A 21,932-nucleotide genomic window follows, 5' to 3' on the forward strand; every position below is an offset into this window, starting at 1 on the left:
ATATATATATATATATATATATATATATTACATTTTTTAAAATTATTATTATTAAATTAGATATTTGTCCCTGTCACAATGCAACTATTTGCAAATTTTCCCTTGCATTTTTGTGACAAACAGTGGAGCTCATTGAGTCGTGCAGTCTCTGGCAAAACATTGGGACCCATTGTTAAAAAAAATTCTCCTCCTATTTCAAATTTTTGTTGGTTAATTATGAATATTTCTCATGTGTCATCTCACTTACATCAGAACAGGGCTGATGGTATTCACTCTCATTTGGCAGACAGTCAGTGCAGTTTATGTTTGACGGCTGATTGCATGAAGTTGTTTGCTGTGTATCGAGAGTCTGTACTTGTTTTGTGTATTTTTGTTCACATTACATGTGTGACGTGTTGCATTGTCAGAGGAACCTGTGTGAAACTGGGACAGAAGCACCAAGAAATATGAATCCTCTTAATAGAGCTGCTTCTGAATTTGGACGTCTGGGAACTCTTGGGATTTAGTATAATGTTAGGCAAGATTGTAGAAGATGTGCATGTTGGGAAAGTATCCTGCGTGAAGGGAATACTTGCACCAGAATAGTTTGAGTCTGTTTCACTGCAGTGTCACACTCAGCAGCTGCTGGAGTGTTTGACAGCTGTGTGTGTGTGTGTGTGTGTGTTTGTGCTGAATGTTTGTAGGAAACCTAATAGTGTTTTTGTTCTGCTTTAGCTGAGCTGTAATAAAGGAAGTGATAATGCAGAATTTGAATAACCACAATGCCTTTTCCCTCTGATAGTAGTTTTCTCTTTTTCTGGAAGATGTAGGCCTAAGAGCCAAGCACAAAATATATTTTGCCCTAAAAATATTGAGCCTTTTTGATTTATTATTTTTTATTTGTGATTTTTCTTTTATTAATATATTGCTGTCAGCGCGTTTTAGGGATTTCATATTTCATTTTTATTAATTGTATTATTATTATGCATTTACATCAGCACATATTCAAGATTAAATTTAAAGTGAAGATGAGTCTTAATACCGTATTGGCCTGATTATAAGACGACCCCCCTTTTTCCAGATGTACCTTTTGGAAAAAGGCTTTTTAAAAACCAAATCTTGTTTTTTCTCCGTAAAACACATTTTGTCTTCAATTATTTTCATATCGCATATTTTTCCTATTTTAATTTTTGTTTTGAAAGTATGGTAAAAACTGGTAAAATGTACCAACAATCACATTTAAAAAATATACACTTTTTGATATACCATTAAAAAAATTATGAATTAGGACATTTAGGCTATCCATCTAATAGTAGCCTAACAAAATCGTATTAACAGTAGAAGTTCAATATTACTGTAGTCTTCAAATCTGGGTACTGTCTTACGTTTTAAAATCACAAAGGGAGTTTAGTCCCATCAGGCTAACGTGACAGTCACGACTCATGCAGCTGTAAGGTTTTCTTTTTCTTTTGTTTTTACTTGCGATCTTTACAACACGCATTACATTACGTATTTCATGGCACACTCGTTTTATGCGTATTTGGCGCCACCTATTGTTGTGGGTGTATTATTGACACGTCAAAGTCTAGACCCTGAATATAAGACGACCGCGTTTTTTCAGATGTATTTCCAAGAAAAAAACATTCTTATATTCGGGTCAATACGGTATTAATCATTTATATTAATGATATATCATTAACATTAATAATTTTTGCTTTAATACTGTATATTTTTCTGCCCTAAATGCTATATCCAGCTTTCATTATGTAGTTGATTAATCAATGTGAAACATTAATTTTATTATTATTATTATAAAATGTTATTATATAGTATGGCCAGAATTCACTTGTATCATGTCAAATTTTTTTATTTAGTTTTTAATGTTTAAATGTATTTATTTATGTAAAACAAAATAGTGTAGCCTGGATAATATTGGCTCTCATATTGCTTATCAATATAATTATGGGCTTATTTGCATTACTATTTTAAAACCAGTGTATTCATATGTAGATATTGATTGAGTGTTAACAGAATAATCAATAGTGAAGTGAAAGAAGAGGGATAAAGTATTGAGATAGTAAGTGGGAAGCGAGTGATTGGTCAAGAGGGTCAGCTGATGTAGTAATCAATGATCAAGATGCTGCTTGTTGACCATTAACCCCACTCAGGTCCTGTAGTAGTGCTCTGAAATAAAGCCCTGAACTCTGAGCTCAGACACTGGTGAGCCATGAGCTTCTTAATCTCACTGAGAGCTCCATGTGTTCTTTAATCAGATTTCCTCCTGTCAGTCGTCGCTATCGCAGCGCTTGTCTCATTGTGTGAGTGGATGATGGATTCTGGGGCGTTCTTTGACCTTTGTTTGCCTGCTATCTACGCTAAAATGTGTGCTTATTGCCTAATTAGCATTCTAACACGGTGTCCTAACCAGGCATGCTGTAACATTAAACCATCAAGCAGTAAAACTCTTTCGTGTTAAAGGGGTCATATGATGCTATTTCAAGTTTTCCTTTCTCTTTGTAGTGTTACAAGCTGTCCGTGAATACATAAGATCCCTAAAGTTGCAAAGACTAAAGTCTCAAACCCAAAGAGATATTCTTTATAAAAGTTAAGACTGGTCCACGCCCTCCTAAAACGCCTCGTTTAAACATGCCCCCACATGTCTACGTTAATGCAGACATGGTTTTATGTTTACGCAGTGCGATGCAACGCAACGCGTTAAAAAGACAATCTAAGTCATTATTAGGCCTGTCGCGATAATTAAATAACCGTCTAATCGCGATTCTTTGATCTAACTTGTGATTATTGTGCCTTTTATACGAGACAAGGGGGAGTCATACACCAAAAGAAACAGAAGAGCACCAGTTTGCTTTTCATGCACTGTATAGCCTATTCAGGGCTTCCCACTGGTCGCTCTTTTGCAACTAACTTTCTCAGCTGGTCGCACGAGCACACTTTCTCAGCTGGTTGCAATATTTTTTATTTATTAATTGTTTTGCTCTACAACATGGATTATTCAGTGCATGCTGATGAACTTTTATCATAGTTTATAGTTATATGGAAACTAAAGTGGTTAACATTCAACCCGTTTTTTTTAATCAGTAGTATTATTTGTGATTTAAATTTTGTGAATGGGAGTTTCTTTCTCTTTTGCTGCGTTAAGCCGCAGGCTCCGGATACTTTCACTTTCGAATTCGCGATCTTGTTGTCACCGTTTTGCTTACATACATCTACACACCTTTCATTTCTTTCCATTCATTGTTATTCTTAATTAAAAAGCACAACAACAATAAACCAGTAAGAACGAATAAGATGAGGCATGGCACACGCCACATGCTGTATTATATATCGACTAATAAATTACAGAACGTTTAGCAAACACTGAGGAATCATATAAATCCGGATACTTTCACTTTCGAATTCGCGATCTTGTTGTCACCGTTTTGCTTGCATACATCTACACACCTTTCATTTTTTTAAGACTAAAACAAAAGATGGATTCATTGTTATTCTTAATTAAAAAGCACAACAACAATAAACCAGTAAGAACGAATAAGATGAGGCATGGCACACACCACATGCTGTATTATATATCGACTAATAAATTACAGAACGTTTAGCAAACACTGAGGAATCAAATAAATGAATAAATAAAAGAGAGCCTCCATAGCGTAATGTGAGGTAAACAGCAAAGATAACAAGTTTTTCAAAAATGAAAACAAAATGAAAAGTAAAACTAACGGTGACAGTGCTTGCAGGTTTTCCCCTCACAAGAATACCAGCATGTTCACATTCTCTGGTTTAAGAAGCGGTCTTTGACTTGACTTTCGCTTGAAAACCATCCATTGTTTTCTCAATATGCGCGTCATTTTTGCTGCGCGCAGCTTCGCGCTCGTGCTGACGCGGCGAGTAAACTCTCGAAGCGCTGTTTCGTTATGCTTTCAGTTTCATTTGCCCTTTGATGTTTCTCATATGCAACATAAATTGCAGCACTTATGAGTTGACCAACGCGGTGGTCACGCCAGTGCGACCGCACACAAAATTTTGTCACACAGGCAGAAAAAATGGTCGCAGTCTGGAGCCTTGCTATATCATCTGAAGCCATTCCATATCTTAATGTGAGGGACAGAATTTAGGTTTACAGAAACTCATCTTCCTTCTGCTGCAGCTGTCAGTCATTCTCAGCTCAGCATTCAAACAGCACGTCACGTTCAGTTATGACAGTCAGCATAAAACTCTCTCTCCAAGATGATATATTCTTATTATAATACTTTAAGGAAGGAAGGAATTATCACAAACAAAAATTATTAGAAGCCTTTCTTTTTCTCATGATTTCTATGTTATATTCATGAATGTATTTTGTAAGAATACAAATAGTTAACAGAATAAAAATGTTTAAATTGTATAATGTGCACCAAAGATTTTTTTTTTCAAGACATCGTTTTTGCTGCTAAATTATACAGTCAGCTAGTTTAATTTCATAGCTTATATATTTTTATTCAAATGTAGTTTTTCTCTGTAATGAGGAAGTGAGTATTTAGCGGATTGCGTTTAACAAAGGGTTTAAAAGAGTGAGCATTAGTTCCACAAACACAGTATTGATATTCTGTAGTGGTGTAGAAAAAAAGTAGCGCTGGTGTTGGATCGGTATTGGCCGATTCTTAGAATTTGGAATACTCTATGTAATCTTACACTGCAAAATAATAACTCGAAAAGATTAAAAGATAACATCATAATTATTTACTGAAGCCTTAAATTAGTCAATTATATAATGAAAGCCATAAAAACAGACAATTAATCGTGATAATTGGCATAATCGCCAAAGCCCTAAAACAGACAATTAATCGCAATAACCGTGATTATTTTTAGACAATTAATCGTCAGCCAAATATCATAATCGTGACAGCCCTAGTCATTATAATCCGTAATTATGTCCCCACTGGATGCAACAAATGCCTAGTTTATAATGGGTTTTATTGTTTTTGTCTCTCCACGGCATCACAGTATGGTAAGGGGCGTAACATTTCCGTCACACGCTTGTGGTATTCGGCCAATCACAACGCACTGGATTGAATCTGTCCTCTGCACTTCAATAACTGTCTGGTTCAGCTCAGCTACCAAATCTGACCTCAGAAGACTTCAGAGGGTAGTCCGGACTGCTGAGCGAATCATTGGTACAACCCTCCCTTCTCTCCAAGAACTGTACTCGTCCAGAGTGAGCAAAAGGGCTGGCAGAATCACTCTGGACCCCTCACATCCAGCACACTCCCTCTTTGAACTGTTGCCATCTGGTCGACGCTACAGAGCTCTGAGCACCAGAACGACCAGACACAGGAACAGTTTCTTCCCTCAGGCCATCCATCTCATGAACACTTGACAATAACTGTGGAACACACACTATTTACTCACTCATACACTTATTTATCTAACACACACACTCAGTCTACATTTCAATTTGCACATAATATACCTGTACATACAACTGTCTATTGTTATATACCTGTACATACAATTGTCGATTTGTATATTTTTATTCCTGAGTTACTTGTTCTATTTTTCTATTTTTTATTATCTGTGTTTTTGTTCTGTCACTGTCATTCTGTTACACTGTGGAGCTTCTGTCATGAAAACAAATTCCTCGTATGTGTAAACATACCTGGCAATAAAAACTCATTCTGATTCTGATTCTGATAATCTAGGTGAGAATCAAGATATTTCATGATATAGTTAATGCATTTGGAGAAGTAGCTAAAATATAAATAGCATAGAGAGTGTAAATGTTTGAGGGTCAAGTTTTTTAATAAAAAAAAAAAACCAAGCAGATAAAATTAGAATAGAGAGTGCTAGAGTTAGAGGGTCAAATTAAGATGAAAGAGATGTGTTTTCAGCCGTTTCTTGAAAATATTAAGGACTCAGCTGCTTGGATTGAGCTGGGCAGGTCATCCCACCAGGAGGGAACAGTTAATGTAAAAGTCCATGAAAGTTTTATCAAAGGTAGAATGCAAAATGTTTCAATACAAGCATTTCAAGTCAAATGTAATTTATGCAATATTTCAAACCTTCAACCCACTTGGGAAAATAAACCCATGGCAACAGTTTAAAAGTAGCCCAATTCTGTGGGGAAAAAAACGCGGACTTGGCAACCCTGAATCCAAGAAGGGCTGCCGGAGATCGATTTGTCTGATCTCAGATCGAGAATAAGGAGAGATGACTGACAAGACCATGCTGGAGTATTTGCTGCTCAACAGATCCTGAACTCATTGACAAATGTCTGATCTTGTAAGATATGCTCCCTTTACACAGAGTGCGTGTGATCGCGAAATCGAAAGTGAACAGTGCAAACGCTCATTCAAAAGAGATTAAAACGCTCCGCATACTAAGAGCGGCTCTCTGATGCGCCAAAATTATATACAATATTAGAATGTTTAAAGGAGTGTACAAATGTTGCGGGAGCAGGCGGCAATGGTCAGAGATTCAGCGGGAGCAGGATTAAGAAAACAGCCGAATCCTGGACATTTTGGCCGATTAAGTAATCCCAGCCTAAAATTATTTATTTTTAAAATGTACTGTATAACTTACCTGTCGCTGCCATGATAATGGCCCATTTCAGAAGTTTTTGTGTTTTTCTTTTGTTTCTTCATCTTCTTTGATAGCTCCCAGTCGCTGTATTGAAGCGCTGACGAAAAATTATTCCTGTAAAAACTTTCTAGCATTTCGGTGATGTAGGTGTCCATTTTTATTCTTTTTAAAGTAGCATATGGAACATATTTTCTGCCTCATTCTGTGACAAGAGGCCTCATCAGATCACAAAAAGCAAGCACTTGACTGGTGTTGTGCAGAAAAAGGTTATAATTTTCTCTTTTGTTAGACAACAGGTTTAGAAATGCGAATACAAGGGAGGTTTAGCTTTAGGCATTTTCATTTAAGCATTTTTAGCTTAGTTAACAGAAGGCTACCTGCTGCCATCAGAGCAAGTGTAATTACTGCATTCACGCGCTCCTCGAATGCTCTCATTTCCCGAGCTGTGCTTTTAAGTCGGAATGTGAAAACAACATGGACACTCGCGTTACTACAAAGATGGGTTGGATTTGTATTATTAGAGCTTTCCGACTTGAGTTCATGTGCATTTTCTCAGTCGGGAAATAATTTTTCACGTGCGGTGCCAGTGATGATGTTTCTTACGTCTGTTTCGGAGAACCAGAGGACAAATATTTCAATCGATCGCTCAGGCATGGCACTGAAATGAGGCACCGAAATCTGCGTTCGGATTCGGTTCTAGTTCATACCGGTTACATGGGTACCGGTGCCATATTGGTACTGGGTTTCGGTACCAAACCCTATTAATGAGTGTAACTGATATGCATTAACTCAGAAAATGCTTGGTTTTTTTACTGTCTGTTCTGTTTTTCGGGGAGAATGAACTTCCTGTTAGGGTTCAGTGATGTTTAGATCTAGAAGCTGGGAGGCCATTAAAGATGTTAAACTTTATCCTGATGTTTATAAAAGCCCACTTCAGTTTGTTTAGCAGTGTGTTTGAGAGCATTGTCCTAGAGCAGGGATTCCCAAACTTTACGTTTACTGGAAATATGACTTTGAATACACATTAATAACATGTTCTTGATTCTCTGATGTTGGGTAATGGTAACATGACATGCAGGTAGTTCACAGCAAATCATCTCCCATTAAATACCTCATTCATTCATTCATTTAGAGCTTAATCTCTAGTTTAAATAGAATTAATTCATATGATTTAATATTAATATTGATAGAATTGAGTTTAAACAAAGACTTTCTTCTTGAATCAAGTCAGATTTATTGAGGCAGACAGGTTTGTGTGCAGTTGTCATCTTCTCAACAGTTTCTTCTCTGTATTTGATGGAGGACAGTAACTCCTGTTGAGTTGCCGTAGGCCTCTACTGTGAACTCCCTTACTGCTACGCCCAGTTTTAAGGGCCGGGCGATTTTGGGCAGGCGCATAACTCACATTTGTCACCTGTAATTATAGCCTCGGAGAGCTTTAAAGTATATTCATTGCTTTGAAAAGTTCATAATGTTCCTCCTTTTTTGGAATGTTCCCGGGTCATTCAAATTCAAAATGTAAATTTTTCTTCCAGTATTTTTTCCATGCAAATGTGCTCGATTGGAATTAATTCACACTGCAGGTGTCTGACGATTAAACTTGTAAATATGAGCAACTGTAATCCACCGGTTGTACCAAGTGACTAGTTTGTACTGCCTGTCTTGATCTAATATCTGAATTTACATGTTTTTTTCCCCCCCTGCAGCTCAAGTTACTCGACTGCAGCCCTTGATTTTGAGAAGGAGCACCAAATCAATCCTGTGTACGATTCGCCCAGAATGTCTCGCCGTAGTTTGAGACTACAGACCAGCAGTGGTTTTTATGGTGACAACAGCCTCACTGAGCTCACAGGCAATCACAGTGTCGGCTCCTACAAGCAGACCAGCACCACCAGCAGCAGCAGCGTCAGCAGGTCAGATCTTCATCTCTCTGGCTGTATAAGATAACAGACCAAGTGTGCAACATCACTTCTTATCGAGAAACCCGCCCAGCCTTGTGCCAGCTCTTCTACGTGAGATGAGTGGCATGTTTTTCTCATCATAATTGGAAAATGTAACTTTTAAAGCTGTTAAACCTGTATCTTATTTCTGTGGACATCTTTAGTTCAAGGGAAGGATGTTTATCTTAAAGTGTATTATTAATTGAATTGAATTAGGCAATTCTGCAACTATAGATTTTTTAGAAATATACAAGTAGTGAAAGTCAGCATCTCAATATGCAGTAGTAAGAGAGGTTGTCCTGTAATGACTGACATGTTAGTGGTTGAGTAAAATGAATGACATGGTAAAAATACCATCTTTCCAGCCTTACAGAAATTCCCCAAATATAGGGTGACCATACGTGCCATTTTCCCAGGACGCGTCCTGATCAAAATACCATACAGACGGTTCCTTATGCTTTCAAAATGCTCTCGAGGTATTTTTATGTCATACACCGATCAGTCTGCACACGCAAACAAAGCCAAAACCTAGATATTTTAGGCAATATGGAAATCCTGGCCAGGACGCGTCCTGGGAAAATGGCACGTATGGTCACCCTACCAAATATCCCCAAGATATGTTTGTGCGATCAGCCTGGCAGCACTTATTTTACATGACTTACATCAAGTTTGTACAACTTACCTGCCAGTACTTATTCATGGGCTGTTTGTGTGAGACAAAATTAAGTATGCAAGTATAGTAGTATTAGTATTTTTGCAAGTAGTACCGTATTGGCCCAAATATAAGACGACCCCCCTTTTCCAGATGTACCTTTTGGAAAAAGGCTTTTTAAAAAACAAATATTGTTTTTTCTCAGTAAAACACATTTTGTCTTCAATTATTTTCATATTGCATATTTTTCCTATTTTAATTTTTGTTTTGAAAGTATGGTAAAAACTGGTAAAATATACCTACAATCACTCACATTTAAAAAATTTACACTTTTTGATATACCATAAAAAAAACAAAAAAACAGGTAGCCCATCTGAATTAGGACATTTAGGCTATCCATCTAATAGTAGCCTACCAAAATCGTATTAACAGTAGAAGTTAAATCTTACTGTAGTCTTCAAATCTGGGTACTGGCTTACGTTTTAAAATCACAAAGGGAGTTTGGTCCCATCAGGCTAACGTGACAGTCACGACTCATGCAGCTGTAAAGTTTTCTGCTGCTTTTGTTTTTACTCGCAATCTTTTCAACACGCATTACATTACGTATTTCATGGCACACTCGTTTTATGCGTATTTGGCGCCACCTATTGTTGTGGGTGTATTATTGACACGTCAAAGTCTAGACCCTGAATATAAGACGACCGCGTTTTTTCAGATGTATTTCCAAGAAAAAAACATTGTCTTATATTCGGGTCAATACGGTATTTTGTACTTTAGTACAAGTAGTACTTTCTATGAATAATATTAATTAAGCAGAGTGGATGGCATTTTTTTAAATAAACTAATACTTTTATATTTAGGATTCATAATCAGAAATGTTTCTTGAGCAGTAAATCAGCATATCAGAATGATTTCTGAAGGATCATGTGACACTGAAGACTGAAGTAATGATGCTGAAATTCAGCATTCAAATTTTTTTCTATTAAATGTTTATTTTTCTATTATAATAAAAAAAACTGATATTTTAATTTAAATTTTTACTGTATTTTTGATGAAATAAATGCAGCTTTGGTGAGCGCAAGAGACTTCTTTCAAAAACAAAAAAAATCTTACAAGTGTATATATAGATTAACTGAATTCCTTCCATTAGCAAAAATGAACTCGGTTTATGATCATGTGATCTTGAGTTTTTTCAGATGTATTTCCAAGAAAAAAAACATTGTCTTATATTCGGGTCAATACGGTATTTTGTACTTTAGTACAAGTAGTACTTTCTATGAATAATATTAATTAAGCAGAGTGGATGGCATTTTTTAAAAGAAACTAATACTTTTATATTTAGGATTCATATTCAGAAATGTTTCTTGAGCAGTAAATCAGCATATCAGAATGATTTCTGAAGGATCATGTGACACTGAAGACTGAAGTAATGATGCTGAAAATTCAGCATTCAAATTTTTTTTCTATTATAATAAAAAAACCTGATATTTTAATTTAAATTTTTACTGTATTTTTGATTAAATAAATGCAGCTTTGGTGAGCGCAAGAGACTTCTTTCAAAAACAAAAAAAATCTTACAAGTGTATATATAGATTAACTGAATTCCTTCCATTAGCAAAAATGAACTCGGTTTATGATCATGTGATCTTGAATGGCACATCCTCATGATTCATTATGAAACCTAGCATCATTTATATAAGATCTTAACTGGGATTTCAAAACTCTCATTGCTCTCACTCTTGCAAAAGCTATTGGAGGAAAATATTCCTTACTTCCTAAATATTCCTTTTATTTTCATGCGCCAAATGGGGGAAAACTGCACAATTTCAAATAAATTGCAATTAACAGTGACACATGGCTGTGTGTAGGGCTTACTACAAATGCATACTTGCTTTCAAATGTAATTGACCCACTGTGTTTTTCCCACAGGGCTGTGCGGAGCAGGAGGCAGCAGCAGGGCTCATCAGTGTACGATTCTCAGAGCGTGTCTCAGATTGTGACTCCGACTGCTCATAAAGACCAGACCCTGTCAGACCTGAGTTTCACCAGTACAGCCAGTGATGCATCTCTAATTTCTAGCCTGCTGGATCAGTCCACACTCAGACAGAGCTCCACAGCACACACATACTCTGGTCAGTGGCCTTTCACGAGTGTGCAAAAAGTCAACATGAAGTCAAAACCAACCCTGTTTAATTTTCCTAAAAGGACAGTTCACCCCAAATGAAACTTTCCTGAAAAATTACTCACCCTCAGGCCATCCAGGATGCAGCTGAGTTTGTTTCTTCACCAGAACAGATTTGGAGAAATTTAGCATTACATCACTTGCTCACCAATGGATCCTCTGCAGTGAATGGGTGCCGCCAAACAGCTCATAAAATCTTTCTCCAAATCTGTTCCGATGAAGAAACAAACTCCACTACATCTTGAACGTCCTGAGGTTGAGTGCATTTTTGGGAGAACTACTCCTTTAATCAGTTTGTTTTTGTAATCTTTCATGAAAACTTGCAAATTGTCAAATGTAATTGCCGTCATTTTAGGCAAATGTCACACTGTAGCAATTGCCTATTTAATCCTGACTGTTTAAACTATGAAACTATGCATAAACAATTGTTTTTGTAGGAAACTCAAGGTTATATTTAAGTTAACAGAGTAAACAACTCTCTTTCTCGCTCAGACCTGTAGATCAGGTCAGGTTATTATCAGTCTTCTGTGAATCACATCAGGTTGAACAGTGTGCTTTGACTATTTTTATTCATTTATTTGGTATTTTCTTAATGTTGTGTTCAGCACGGAGAAGAAGAAATGCTCACAGCTCTCTGTTGGAGAATGGCGACATCAGTAAAACAGAAGCGCACACTAATCTGGCTAATGGATATATTTGTAAGGACTGCTCGTTCCACGCAGACGGGAAGGAGGATGAAATGGCATGTTCCTTACCGTGCTCGACATCTGTGTCTTCAGCGTATCAGACAGCTGCAGACGCCACTATGACCACTTCGCTGAACAGCGTTGGCAAGACAGGTGAGGACATGATCAAGTCAAGATTAAGCATTAATTTAGCATCACTTGCTCATCAATGGATCCTCTGCAGTGAATGGGTGCCGTCAGAATTAGAGTCCAAACAGCTGATAAAAACATCACAATAATCCACAAGTAATTCACACCACTCCAGTCCAGTTTTTTTAACTTAAAAACCTCGCTTCCTGCTAAAATACAAATCCTCTATCCATAATAACGCTTTCTCCAGTGAAAAGGTTGTCACTACTTGCATGTGGTGTGGATTGTTTGTGGGTTATTGTGATGTTTTTATCAGCTGTTTGGACTCTCATTCTGACGGCACCCATTCACCGCAGAGGATCCATTGTTGAGCAAGTGAAATAATAATACATTTCTCCAAATCTGTTCTGATGGGGGGAAAAAAAAACTGAGGGTGAGTACATTTACTTAAATGTAAAGGAAAATAATCTCCCATTTTCCATTTGGAAATATTTTGCAGTTGCATTATGTGTAATTTTGTTGTAATACTATGTTTTTATATGTAAATTCATGCCCACTCGCTATTTGTGAAATAAAGTGAAAAGCATGCTCGAATTTCAGATGAGCAAATGCTTATTTGCTGTATGTGTGTTTCAGCTCATGACAGCTACTGTGGCAGTGTGAACGTGCGAGATCTGGTGACAACAGACAGCCATCTCAATCTCAACGGGTCACTCTGTAAGTTCACACAGGATACCTAAACAATCCTTCAGTGCAAAAGCATTTACAAAATGCTCAAAAACTACAGCTAATGAACTATTATAACATCTGACATGGACTTTTATGTGGCTAAACAGCATCAACAGAAGTCTAGATTGCATTTAAATATTAGTAACACAAAGTTAACTTATATTTTGTCAGTGTATTTGTATTTTGTCACGTTCAAAGTGGTCTTTTTAGCTGTTTTTCACAAATTATCCCTTTTTGTCAGGTAAAGCATGTTAGATTAAGTGAACCACATGCCGATTAGAGTGGATTTCCATGTTTGTGACCGCTGAGCTCCAGATTATGTTTTTGTACAGCTAGTTTAAGGACAGAACCTAAGCCTGATGGTCAACAGAGCATGTGATTGACCCATTCTGAATGACAGCCCAGTTTAAGGATGACAAATTATCCGCTCAGCATTGTTGTTAAACAGAACGACACATGGGAAATCAAAGGTCTGGGACAGTAGACGTATCTATAGTCTAAATTTACCAGACACTTGAGCTATTTGTGATGTTTTTTTGTGATGACTGAAAACACATGCATCTTTGATGCTGATGTTGTCGTCACTGCTGATTTTCAGGTGATGACTGTAAAGGAAAACAGCACATGGAAATGCACACGGAGCATAAACGCTATTCCTACACCCGCCATGTATACGCAGCCTTGTGGGCCCTTGTTTCTTACACAGGTTATACACCTTCAGATCTTTACACACCTTCCCAGTAGACGTCGACTTCAGTGTCTCGTTCCAGTAGAGAAATGTTTGTGTGTCGTCTTTTCACAAGCTTTCATGACAATATTTGTTTTCTGTCCATTTGTTAGCTGAAAGAATTTGCTACTGTGTAAGAACTGAAATGAAAGAATGTTTTTGGGGGGGGGGGGGGGGGGGGGGGGAAGAGTTGCTGCTGAATATTTTTGTGGAAACTGTCAAGCATTTTTTTCAAGATTCTTTGCATAGAACTTTCAAAAGAACAGCATTAATTTGAAATTAAAGTCTTTTGTAAGATTCTAAAAGTGCTTTACTGTCACTTTAAATCAATGTAAGGCATCCTTGCTGAATATATGTATTAATATATTTTAAAAGTATATTTTACTGACCCCAGACTTTTGAACGGTAGTTTATTATCTTGAATTTATTATTTCATAAATGGATGTTCTAGACTTTATTTATTTATATCTAGATATTATTTCCATTCATGTACTGTGATAAAACTGAAACCACATGCATCTTTGATGCTGATGTTGTCGTCACTGCTGATTTTCAGGTGATGACTGTAAAGGAAAACAGCACATGGAAATGCACACGGAGCATAAACGCTATTCCTACACCCGCCATGTATATGCAGCCTTGTGGGCCCTTGTTTCTTACACAGGTTATACACCTTCAGATCTTTACACACCTTCCCAGTAGACGTCGACTTCATCACTTGAGCTATTTGTGATGTTTTTTTGTAGACGTCCTGTCCGTATATATTAAGCTTTTTTTGAGTTTACATGATGTATGTTATATTTTCAGTGGTTTTCAGTCATTTTGAATGTATTATTTTATAGACTGAGATTTTAATTTACTGTACTTTTCAAAAATTTGGGATCGGTTAGATGTTTTTGAATGAGATCTCATCATGGCTGCATTTATTTAATCAAAAATACACAAAAACCGTAATATTGTGAAATATTACAATTTAAAAATAACTGTTCTTATCAATGTTGAAAAGAGTTGCTGCTGAATATTTTTGTGGAAACTGTCAAGCATTTTTTTCAAGATTCTTTGCATAGAACTTTCAAAAGAACAGCATTAATTTGAAATTAAAGTCTTTTGTAAGATTCTAAAAGTGCTTTACTGTCACTTTAAATCAATGTAAGGCATCCTTGCTGAATATATGTATTAATATATTTTAAAAGTATATTTTACTGACCCCAGACTTTTGAACGGTAGTTTATTATCTTGAATTTATTATTTCATAAATGGATGTTCTAGACTTTATTTATTTATATCTAGATATTATTTCCATTCATGTACTGTGATAAAACTGAAACCACATGCATCTTTGATGCTGATGTTGTCGTCACTGCTGATTTTCAGGTGATGACTGTAAAGGAAAACAGCACATGGAAATGCACACGGAGCATAAACGCTATTCCTACACCCGCCATGTATATGCAGCCTTGTGGGCCCTTGTTTCTTACACAGGTTATACACCTTCAGATCTTTACACACCTTCCCAGTAGACGTCGACTTCATCACTTGAGCTATTTGTGATGTTTTTTTGTAGACGTCCTGTCCGTATATATTAAGCTTTTTTTGAGTTTACATGATGTATGTTATATTTTCAGTGGTTTTCAGTCATTTTGAATGTATTATTTTATAGACTGAGATTTTAATTTACTGTACTTTTCAAAAATTTGGGATCGGTTAGATGTTTTTGAATGAGATCTCATCATGGCTGCATTTATTTAATCAAAAATACACAAAAACCGTAATATTGTGAAATATTACAATTTAAAAATAACTGTTCTTATCAATGTTGAAAAGAGTTGCTGCTGAATATTTTTGTGGAAACTGTCAAGCATTTTTTTCAAGATTCTTTGCATAGAACTTTCAAAAGAACAGCATTAATTTGAAATTAAAGTCTTTTGTAAGATTCTAAAAGTGCTTTACTGTCACTTTAAATCAATGTAAGGCATCCTTGCTGAATATATGTATTAATATATTTTAAAAGTATATTTTACTGACCCCAGACTTTTGAACGGTAGTTTATTATCTTGAATTTATTATTTCATAAATGGATGTTCTAGACTTTATTTATTTATATCTAGATATTATTTCCATTCATGTACTGTGATAAAACTGAAACCACATGCATCTTTGATGCTGATGTTGTCGTCACTGCTGATTTTCAGGTGATGACTGTAAAGGAAAACAGCACATGGAAATGCACACGGAGCATAAACGCTATTCCTACACCCGCCATGTATATGCAGCCTTGTGGGCCCTTGTTTCTTACACAGGTTATACACCTTCAGATCTTTACACACCTTCCCAGTAGACGTCGACTTCATCACTTGAGCTATTTGTGATGTTTTTTTGTAGACGTCCTGTCCGTATATATTAAGCTTTTTTTGAGTTTACATGATGTATGTTATATTTTCAGTGGTTTTCAGTCATTTTGAATGTATTATTTTATAGACTGAGATTTTAATTTACTGTACTTTTCAAAAATTTGGGATCGGTTAGATGTTTTTGAATGAGATCTCATCATGGCTGCATTTATTTAATCAAAAATACACAAAAACCGTAATATTGTGAAATATTACAATTTAAAAATAACTGTTCTTATCAATGTTGAAAAGAGTTGCTGCTGAATATTTTTGTGGAAACTGTCAAGCATTTTTTTCAAGATTCTTTGCATAGAACTTTCAAAAGAACAGCATTAATTTGAAATTAAAGTCTTTTGTAAGATTCTAAAAGTGCTTTACTGTCACTTTAAATCAATGTAAGGCATCCTTGCTGAATATATGTATTAATATATTTTAAAAGTATATTTTACTGACCCCAGACTTTTGAACGGTAGTTTATTATCTTGAATTTATTATTTCATAAATGGATGTTCTAGACTTTATTTATTTATATCTAGATATTATTTCCATTCATGTACTGTGATAAAACTGAAACCACATGCATCTTTGATGCTGATGTTGTCGTCACTGCTGATTTTCAGGTGATGACTGTAAAGGAAAACAGCACATGGAAATGCACACGGAGCATAAACGCTATTCCTACACCCGCCATGTATATGCAGCCTTGTGGGCCCTTGTTTCTTACACAGGTTATACACCTTCAGATCTTTACACACCTTCCCAGTAGACGTCGACTTCATCACTTGAGCTATTTGTGATGTTTTTTTGTAGACGTCCTGTCCGTATATATTAAGCTTTTTTTGAGTTTACATGATGTATGTTATATTTTCAGTGGTTTTCAGTCATTTTGAATGTATTATTTTATAGACTGAGATTTTAATTTACTGTACTTTTCAAAAATTTGGGATCGGTTAGATGTTTTTGAATGAGATCTCATCATGGCTGCATTTATTTAATCAAAAATACACAAAAACCGTAATATTGTGAAATATTACAATTTAAAAATAACTGTTCTTATCAATGTTGAAAAGAGTTGCTGCTGAATATTTTTGTGGAAACTGTCAAGCATTTTTTTCAAGATTCTTTGCATAGAACTTTCAAAAGAACAGCATTAATTTGAAATTAAAGTCTTTTGTAAGATTCTAAAAGTGCTTTACTGTCACTTTAAATCAATGTAAGGCATCCTTGCTGAATATATGTATTAATATATTTTAAAAGTATATTTTACTGACCCCAGACTTTTGAACGGTAGTTTATTATCTTGAATTTATTATTTCATAAATGGATGTTCTAGACTTTATTTATTTATATCTAGATATTATTTCCATTCATGTACTGTGATAAAACTGAAACCACATGCATCTTTGATGCTGATGTTGTCGTCACTGCTGATTTTCAGGTGATGACTGTAAAGGAAAACAGCACATGGAAATGCACACGGAGCATAAACGCTATTCCTACACCCGCCATGTATACGCAGCCTTGTGGGCCCTTGTTTCTTACACAGGTTATACACCTTCAGATCTTTACACACCTTCCCAGTAGACGTCGACTTCATCACTTGAGCTATTTGTGATGTTTTTTTGTAGACGTCCTGTCCGTATATATTAAGCTTTTTTTGAGTTTACATGATGTATGTTATATTTTCAGTGGTTTTCAGTCATTTTGAATGTATTATTTTATAGACTGAGATTTTAATTTACTGTACTTTTCAAAAATTTGGGATCGGTTAGATGTTTTTGAATGAGATCTCATCATGGCTGCATTTATTTAATCAAAAATACACAAAAACCGTAATATTGTGAAATATTACAATTTAAAAATAACTGTTCTTATCAATGTTGAAAAGAGTTGCTGCTGAATATTTTTGTGGAAACTGTCAAGCATTTTTTTCAAGATTCTTTGCATAGAACTTTCAAAAGAACAGCATTAATTTGAAATTAAAGTCTTTTGTAAGATTCTAAAAGTGCTTTACTGTCACTTTAAATCAATGTAAGGCATCCTTGCTGAATATATGTATTAATATATTTTAAAAGTATATTTTACTGACCCCAGACTTTTGAACGGTAGTTTATTATCTTGAATTTATTATTTCATAAATGGATGTTCTAGACTTTATTTATTTATATCTAGATATTATTTCCATTCATGTACTGTGATAAAACTGAAACCACATGCATCTTTGATGCTGATGTTGTCGTCACTGCTGATTTTCAGGTGATGACTGTAAAGGAAAACAGCACAAGGAAATGCACACGGAGCATAAACGCTATTCCTACACCCGCCATGTATATGCAGCCTTGTGGGCCCTTGTTTCTTACACAGGTTATACACCTTCAGATCTTTACACACCTTCCCAGTAGACGTCGACTTCATCACTTGAGCTATTTGTGATGTTTTTTTGTAGACGTCCTGTCCGTATATATTAAGCTTTTTTTGAGTTTACATGATGTATGTTATATTTTCAGTGGTTTTCAGTCATTTTGAATGTATTATTTTATAGACTGAGATTTTAATTTACTGTACTTTTCAAAAATTTGGGATCGGTTAGATGTTTTTGAATGAGATCTCATCATGGCTGCATTTATTTAATCAAAAATACACAAAAACCGTAATATTGTGAAATATTACAATTTAAAAATAACTGTTCTTATCAATGTTGAAAAGAGTTGCTGCTGAATATTTTTGTGGAAACTGTCAAGCATTTTTTTCAAGATTCTTTGCATAGAACTTTCAAAAGAACAGCATTAATTTGAAATTAAAGTCTTTTGTAAGATTCTAAAAGTGCTTTACTGTCACTTTAAATCAATGTAAGGCATCCTTGCTGAATATATGTATTAATATATTTTAAAAGTATATTTTACTGACCCCAGACTTTTGAACGGTAGTTTATTATCTTGAATTTATTATTTCATAAATGGATGTTCTAGACTTTATTTATTTATATCTAGATATTATTTCCATTCATGTACTGTGATAAAACTGAAACCACATGCATCTTTGATGCTGATGTTGTCGTCACTGCTGATTTTCAGGTGATGACTGTAAAGGAAAACAGCACAAGGAAATGCACACGGAGCATAAACGCTATTCCTACACCCGCCATGTATATGCAGCCTTGTGGGCCCTTGTTTCTTACACAGGTTATACACCTTCAGATCTTTACACACCTTCCCAGTAGACGTCGACTTCAGTGTCTCGTTCCAGTAGAGAAATGTTTGTGTGTCGTCTTTTCACAAGCTTTCATGACAATATTTGTTTTCTGTCCATTTGTTAGCTGAAAGAATTTGCTACTGTGTAAGAACTGAAATGAAAGAATTTTTTTTTGGGGGGGGGGGGGGCAGGTTTGTTGGGGGACACACACACCCACCGCGTCCGGTACAAGCGCGCAGGAGAAGGGCCCTTCCGTGGCCCAACCCTTCCCGGGGAGACTCAGACGGCCGGTCTATCTCAAGGGTCCGCCACCGGCGGGCTGTGTGGGGGGGGGGGGGGGGGGGGGGGTCGGATTGCTGGATGTTGTCTGATTGTGTTCTGTTTTGGCTGTTTTGATGGTACACACTCAGGTTATGGGCTTCTGCGGGTTTGCCGAGGTTTCGGCTCAGCCGGTGCGTTTGTGACCCGGAAGCTGAAGTCCGTTCTGTGGTTGGCAGTGTGTTCTCCAGGTCGATTTAAATTCAGACTCCAGCATGCTTGTCTTTGTCTCTTACTTTCTCCTTTCCCTCACATCAGTGTGTTTTTTGGCTTATTAGACTTTTGCATATATTTGACTTGATCAATTTTCAAGCACAATGAACCCACTTTACTTCTGTCTGAAGACAAATCATTTTAACCAGCACTTCCTTTCTTAGCTTCTCAGCTCTGGTGGTTGGAGTCCATCCATCTCTGTTTCTGATTCTTTGACTTATAATTCTCTTCCCTAAACCATTTAAACCTGTCAGTGTGGCACCTGGACTAACTTTCACTTCATATAACTTCCTCTTCTGCTCTTACACATGTGCTCTGAACAGGGAAAGCAGCGACTGGCGCCTTCTGGTGGCTGGGAACAGGATGGTATCAGCTGGTAGCACTCATGTCTCTGATCAACGTCTTTCTTCTCACCAGGTAAAAGTTTGAAGTGTTTAATCCTTAACATAAATATTGTTTTTCTCTTTGTTTGTTTTTATGCACTATAATCATGTGATTTTTTTTTTGTAACAAATATTGTGACTCGTGTGCATATGATAAATGTTGTTTTTGAGAGTATTTTCTCTGTCTGTCAGGTGTTTGCCCAAACTACTGAAGTTTCTTCTGTTTCTACTACCCTTACTTCTGCTGTTCGGTGAGATTTTAATTGGACTTATTTGTAATACTGCCATTGAAGGAATATTAATAATTAATGTTAAAGGAATAAAACAAGTAGTTTAATTTAAGCATCTGTGAGATGCTGTATTAATGAACAAAAACACTTTTGCAGTGATTTACATAAGCATGTACTTTTGTTACATTCACTTGTATAAAGTAGTCTATAGGGTTTTTTTTTTTTTTTACTTCTTTGAGCTGTCAAGACTAAACTGTCCTTTTTGAAGGTGGAGTTCTTTCTAAGTGGAAGACATTTTGCTTAAGCATTACTTGTATTCATGTAGATGGATTTTCTTCATTAAAACGGTCTTTCACAGATAGATACACCCAGTCTCTTCGTGGTATTCTCGTGCTGACACCAAGCTAAAGTAACCGGATTTGCTTGTTTAGCTGATGATGCACGAGTTGAAAGATTAGATATACACCACCATTATTTTTTTCAATAAATTAATATTTCTATTTAGCGAGGATGCATTCAATTGATTTAAAAATGGTGATATTTTATCACGATATAAAATGTCATATCGGTCAATATTGATAATTATCATGATAAATTTCAAATCTTTATTTCTTTCCAGTTTAAATGCAGATATTTGCTCCTAAAGTGAAAGTTGTAGAAACCAGACCATTAATTGTAGTTTTAAACTACTCTTTATGTTCAGAACATGCCACTTTTTTTCCTTAACAAAATAGTTACTTTCCTTAAGTTTCTGCATTGATATTGTTTCAAATCATGAAACAGGTTTTGCGCTGTCTGACTTTGATGACGTGTATCTTCACACAGTTTGCAGTGCAGGCTGCAATATTAATATTACATTTTTATTTGTCTCTTAGGAATGCGCATTTGACAGTAGCTTGAGTTGACAGTAGAAGTAACTTGAGTTAGGATGCAGCTGTATATATGTTCATTTTTAAAAAATAGTAACATCTGTAAAAATTGTAACAACCTCATTTTTATATGGTGAAATGTAATTATTCTGACTGTTTGAGTTTTATTCAAATTAACCATTGGTCTTCCTTAGCAGCATACATTTAGATCATGACAACCACAGTTAAAACTCAATACACAAATAACACAAATATAGCACCTCAATACCACAGTAAAAAAATGGTTTCTAGGTATTTGTATGAAAAACAGTAGCCTAATTGCATACAGTATGAATGCACAAACGCTATAGCTTAGTCACAAAAAATACTGTAATTATATGCAATTATTCCTTTAATACATTTAAAACGTGTACATTAATAATATAATACAATTTGATATGAATATCCCACATATTTGCCACAATACCATGGTGCAGTTAGTGTTACTAAAGTAAATCCATGGTAAATGATGGCGATTTGTTGATTGAAAAGCTTTCTGATTGTATCGTTGCGCACAGTGTTTCTGCTGTTTATCAGTGCTGTTCCATCCGGTTTTAAACTAGTTTAAATCACAGAGTCAATTGTGTTCTTCGCAAAAAGTGTAGCATTGTACATACACACACACACACACACACACACACACACACACATATATATATATATATATATATATATATATATATATATATATATATATA

General features: G+C 35.7%; 1 protein-coding gene across 2 annotated transcripts in view; it reads left to right on the forward strand.

Annotated features, from left to right (window-relative positions):
* The window catches only part of LOC107563232 (SUN domain-containing protein 1-like), a 43,541-nt gene that overhangs the window by 12,325 nt on the left and 9,284 nt on the right, over window positions 1–21,932 (forward strand). The window contains exons 2-10 of one of the 2 annotated variants that reach the window (XM_016248047.1): window positions 8,262–8,468; window positions 11,077–11,279; window positions 11,935–12,168; window positions 12,781–12,861; window positions 13,472–13,579; window positions 14,157–14,264; window positions 19,593–19,691; window positions 20,037–20,130; window positions 20,289–20,347. In XM_016248047.1, coding sequence (XP_016103533.1) covers window positions 8,262–8,468; window positions 11,077–11,279; window positions 11,935–12,168; window positions 12,781–12,861; window positions 13,472–13,579; window positions 14,157–14,264; window positions 19,593–19,691; window positions 20,037–20,130; window positions 20,289–20,347 — 1,193 coding nt within the window. The remainder of the gene's footprint in view (window positions 1–8,261; window positions 8,469–11,076; window positions 11,280–11,934; window positions 12,169–12,780; window positions 12,862–13,471; window positions 13,580–14,156; window positions 14,265–19,592; window positions 19,692–20,036; window positions 20,131–20,288; window positions 20,348–21,932) is intronic. The other variant, XM_016248045.1, reaches the window with a different exon arrangement.

This window comes from Sinocyclocheilus grahami, unplaced genomic scaffold (genome assembly GCF_001515645.1).
Source record: "Sinocyclocheilus grahami isolate Dianchi unplaced genomic scaffold, SAMN03320097.WGS_v1.1 scaffold863.1, whole genome shotgun sequence".
In the NCBI taxonomy this organism is placed as follows: domain Eukaryota; kingdom Metazoa; phylum Chordata; class Actinopteri; order Cypriniformes; family Cyprinidae; genus Sinocyclocheilus; species Sinocyclocheilus grahami.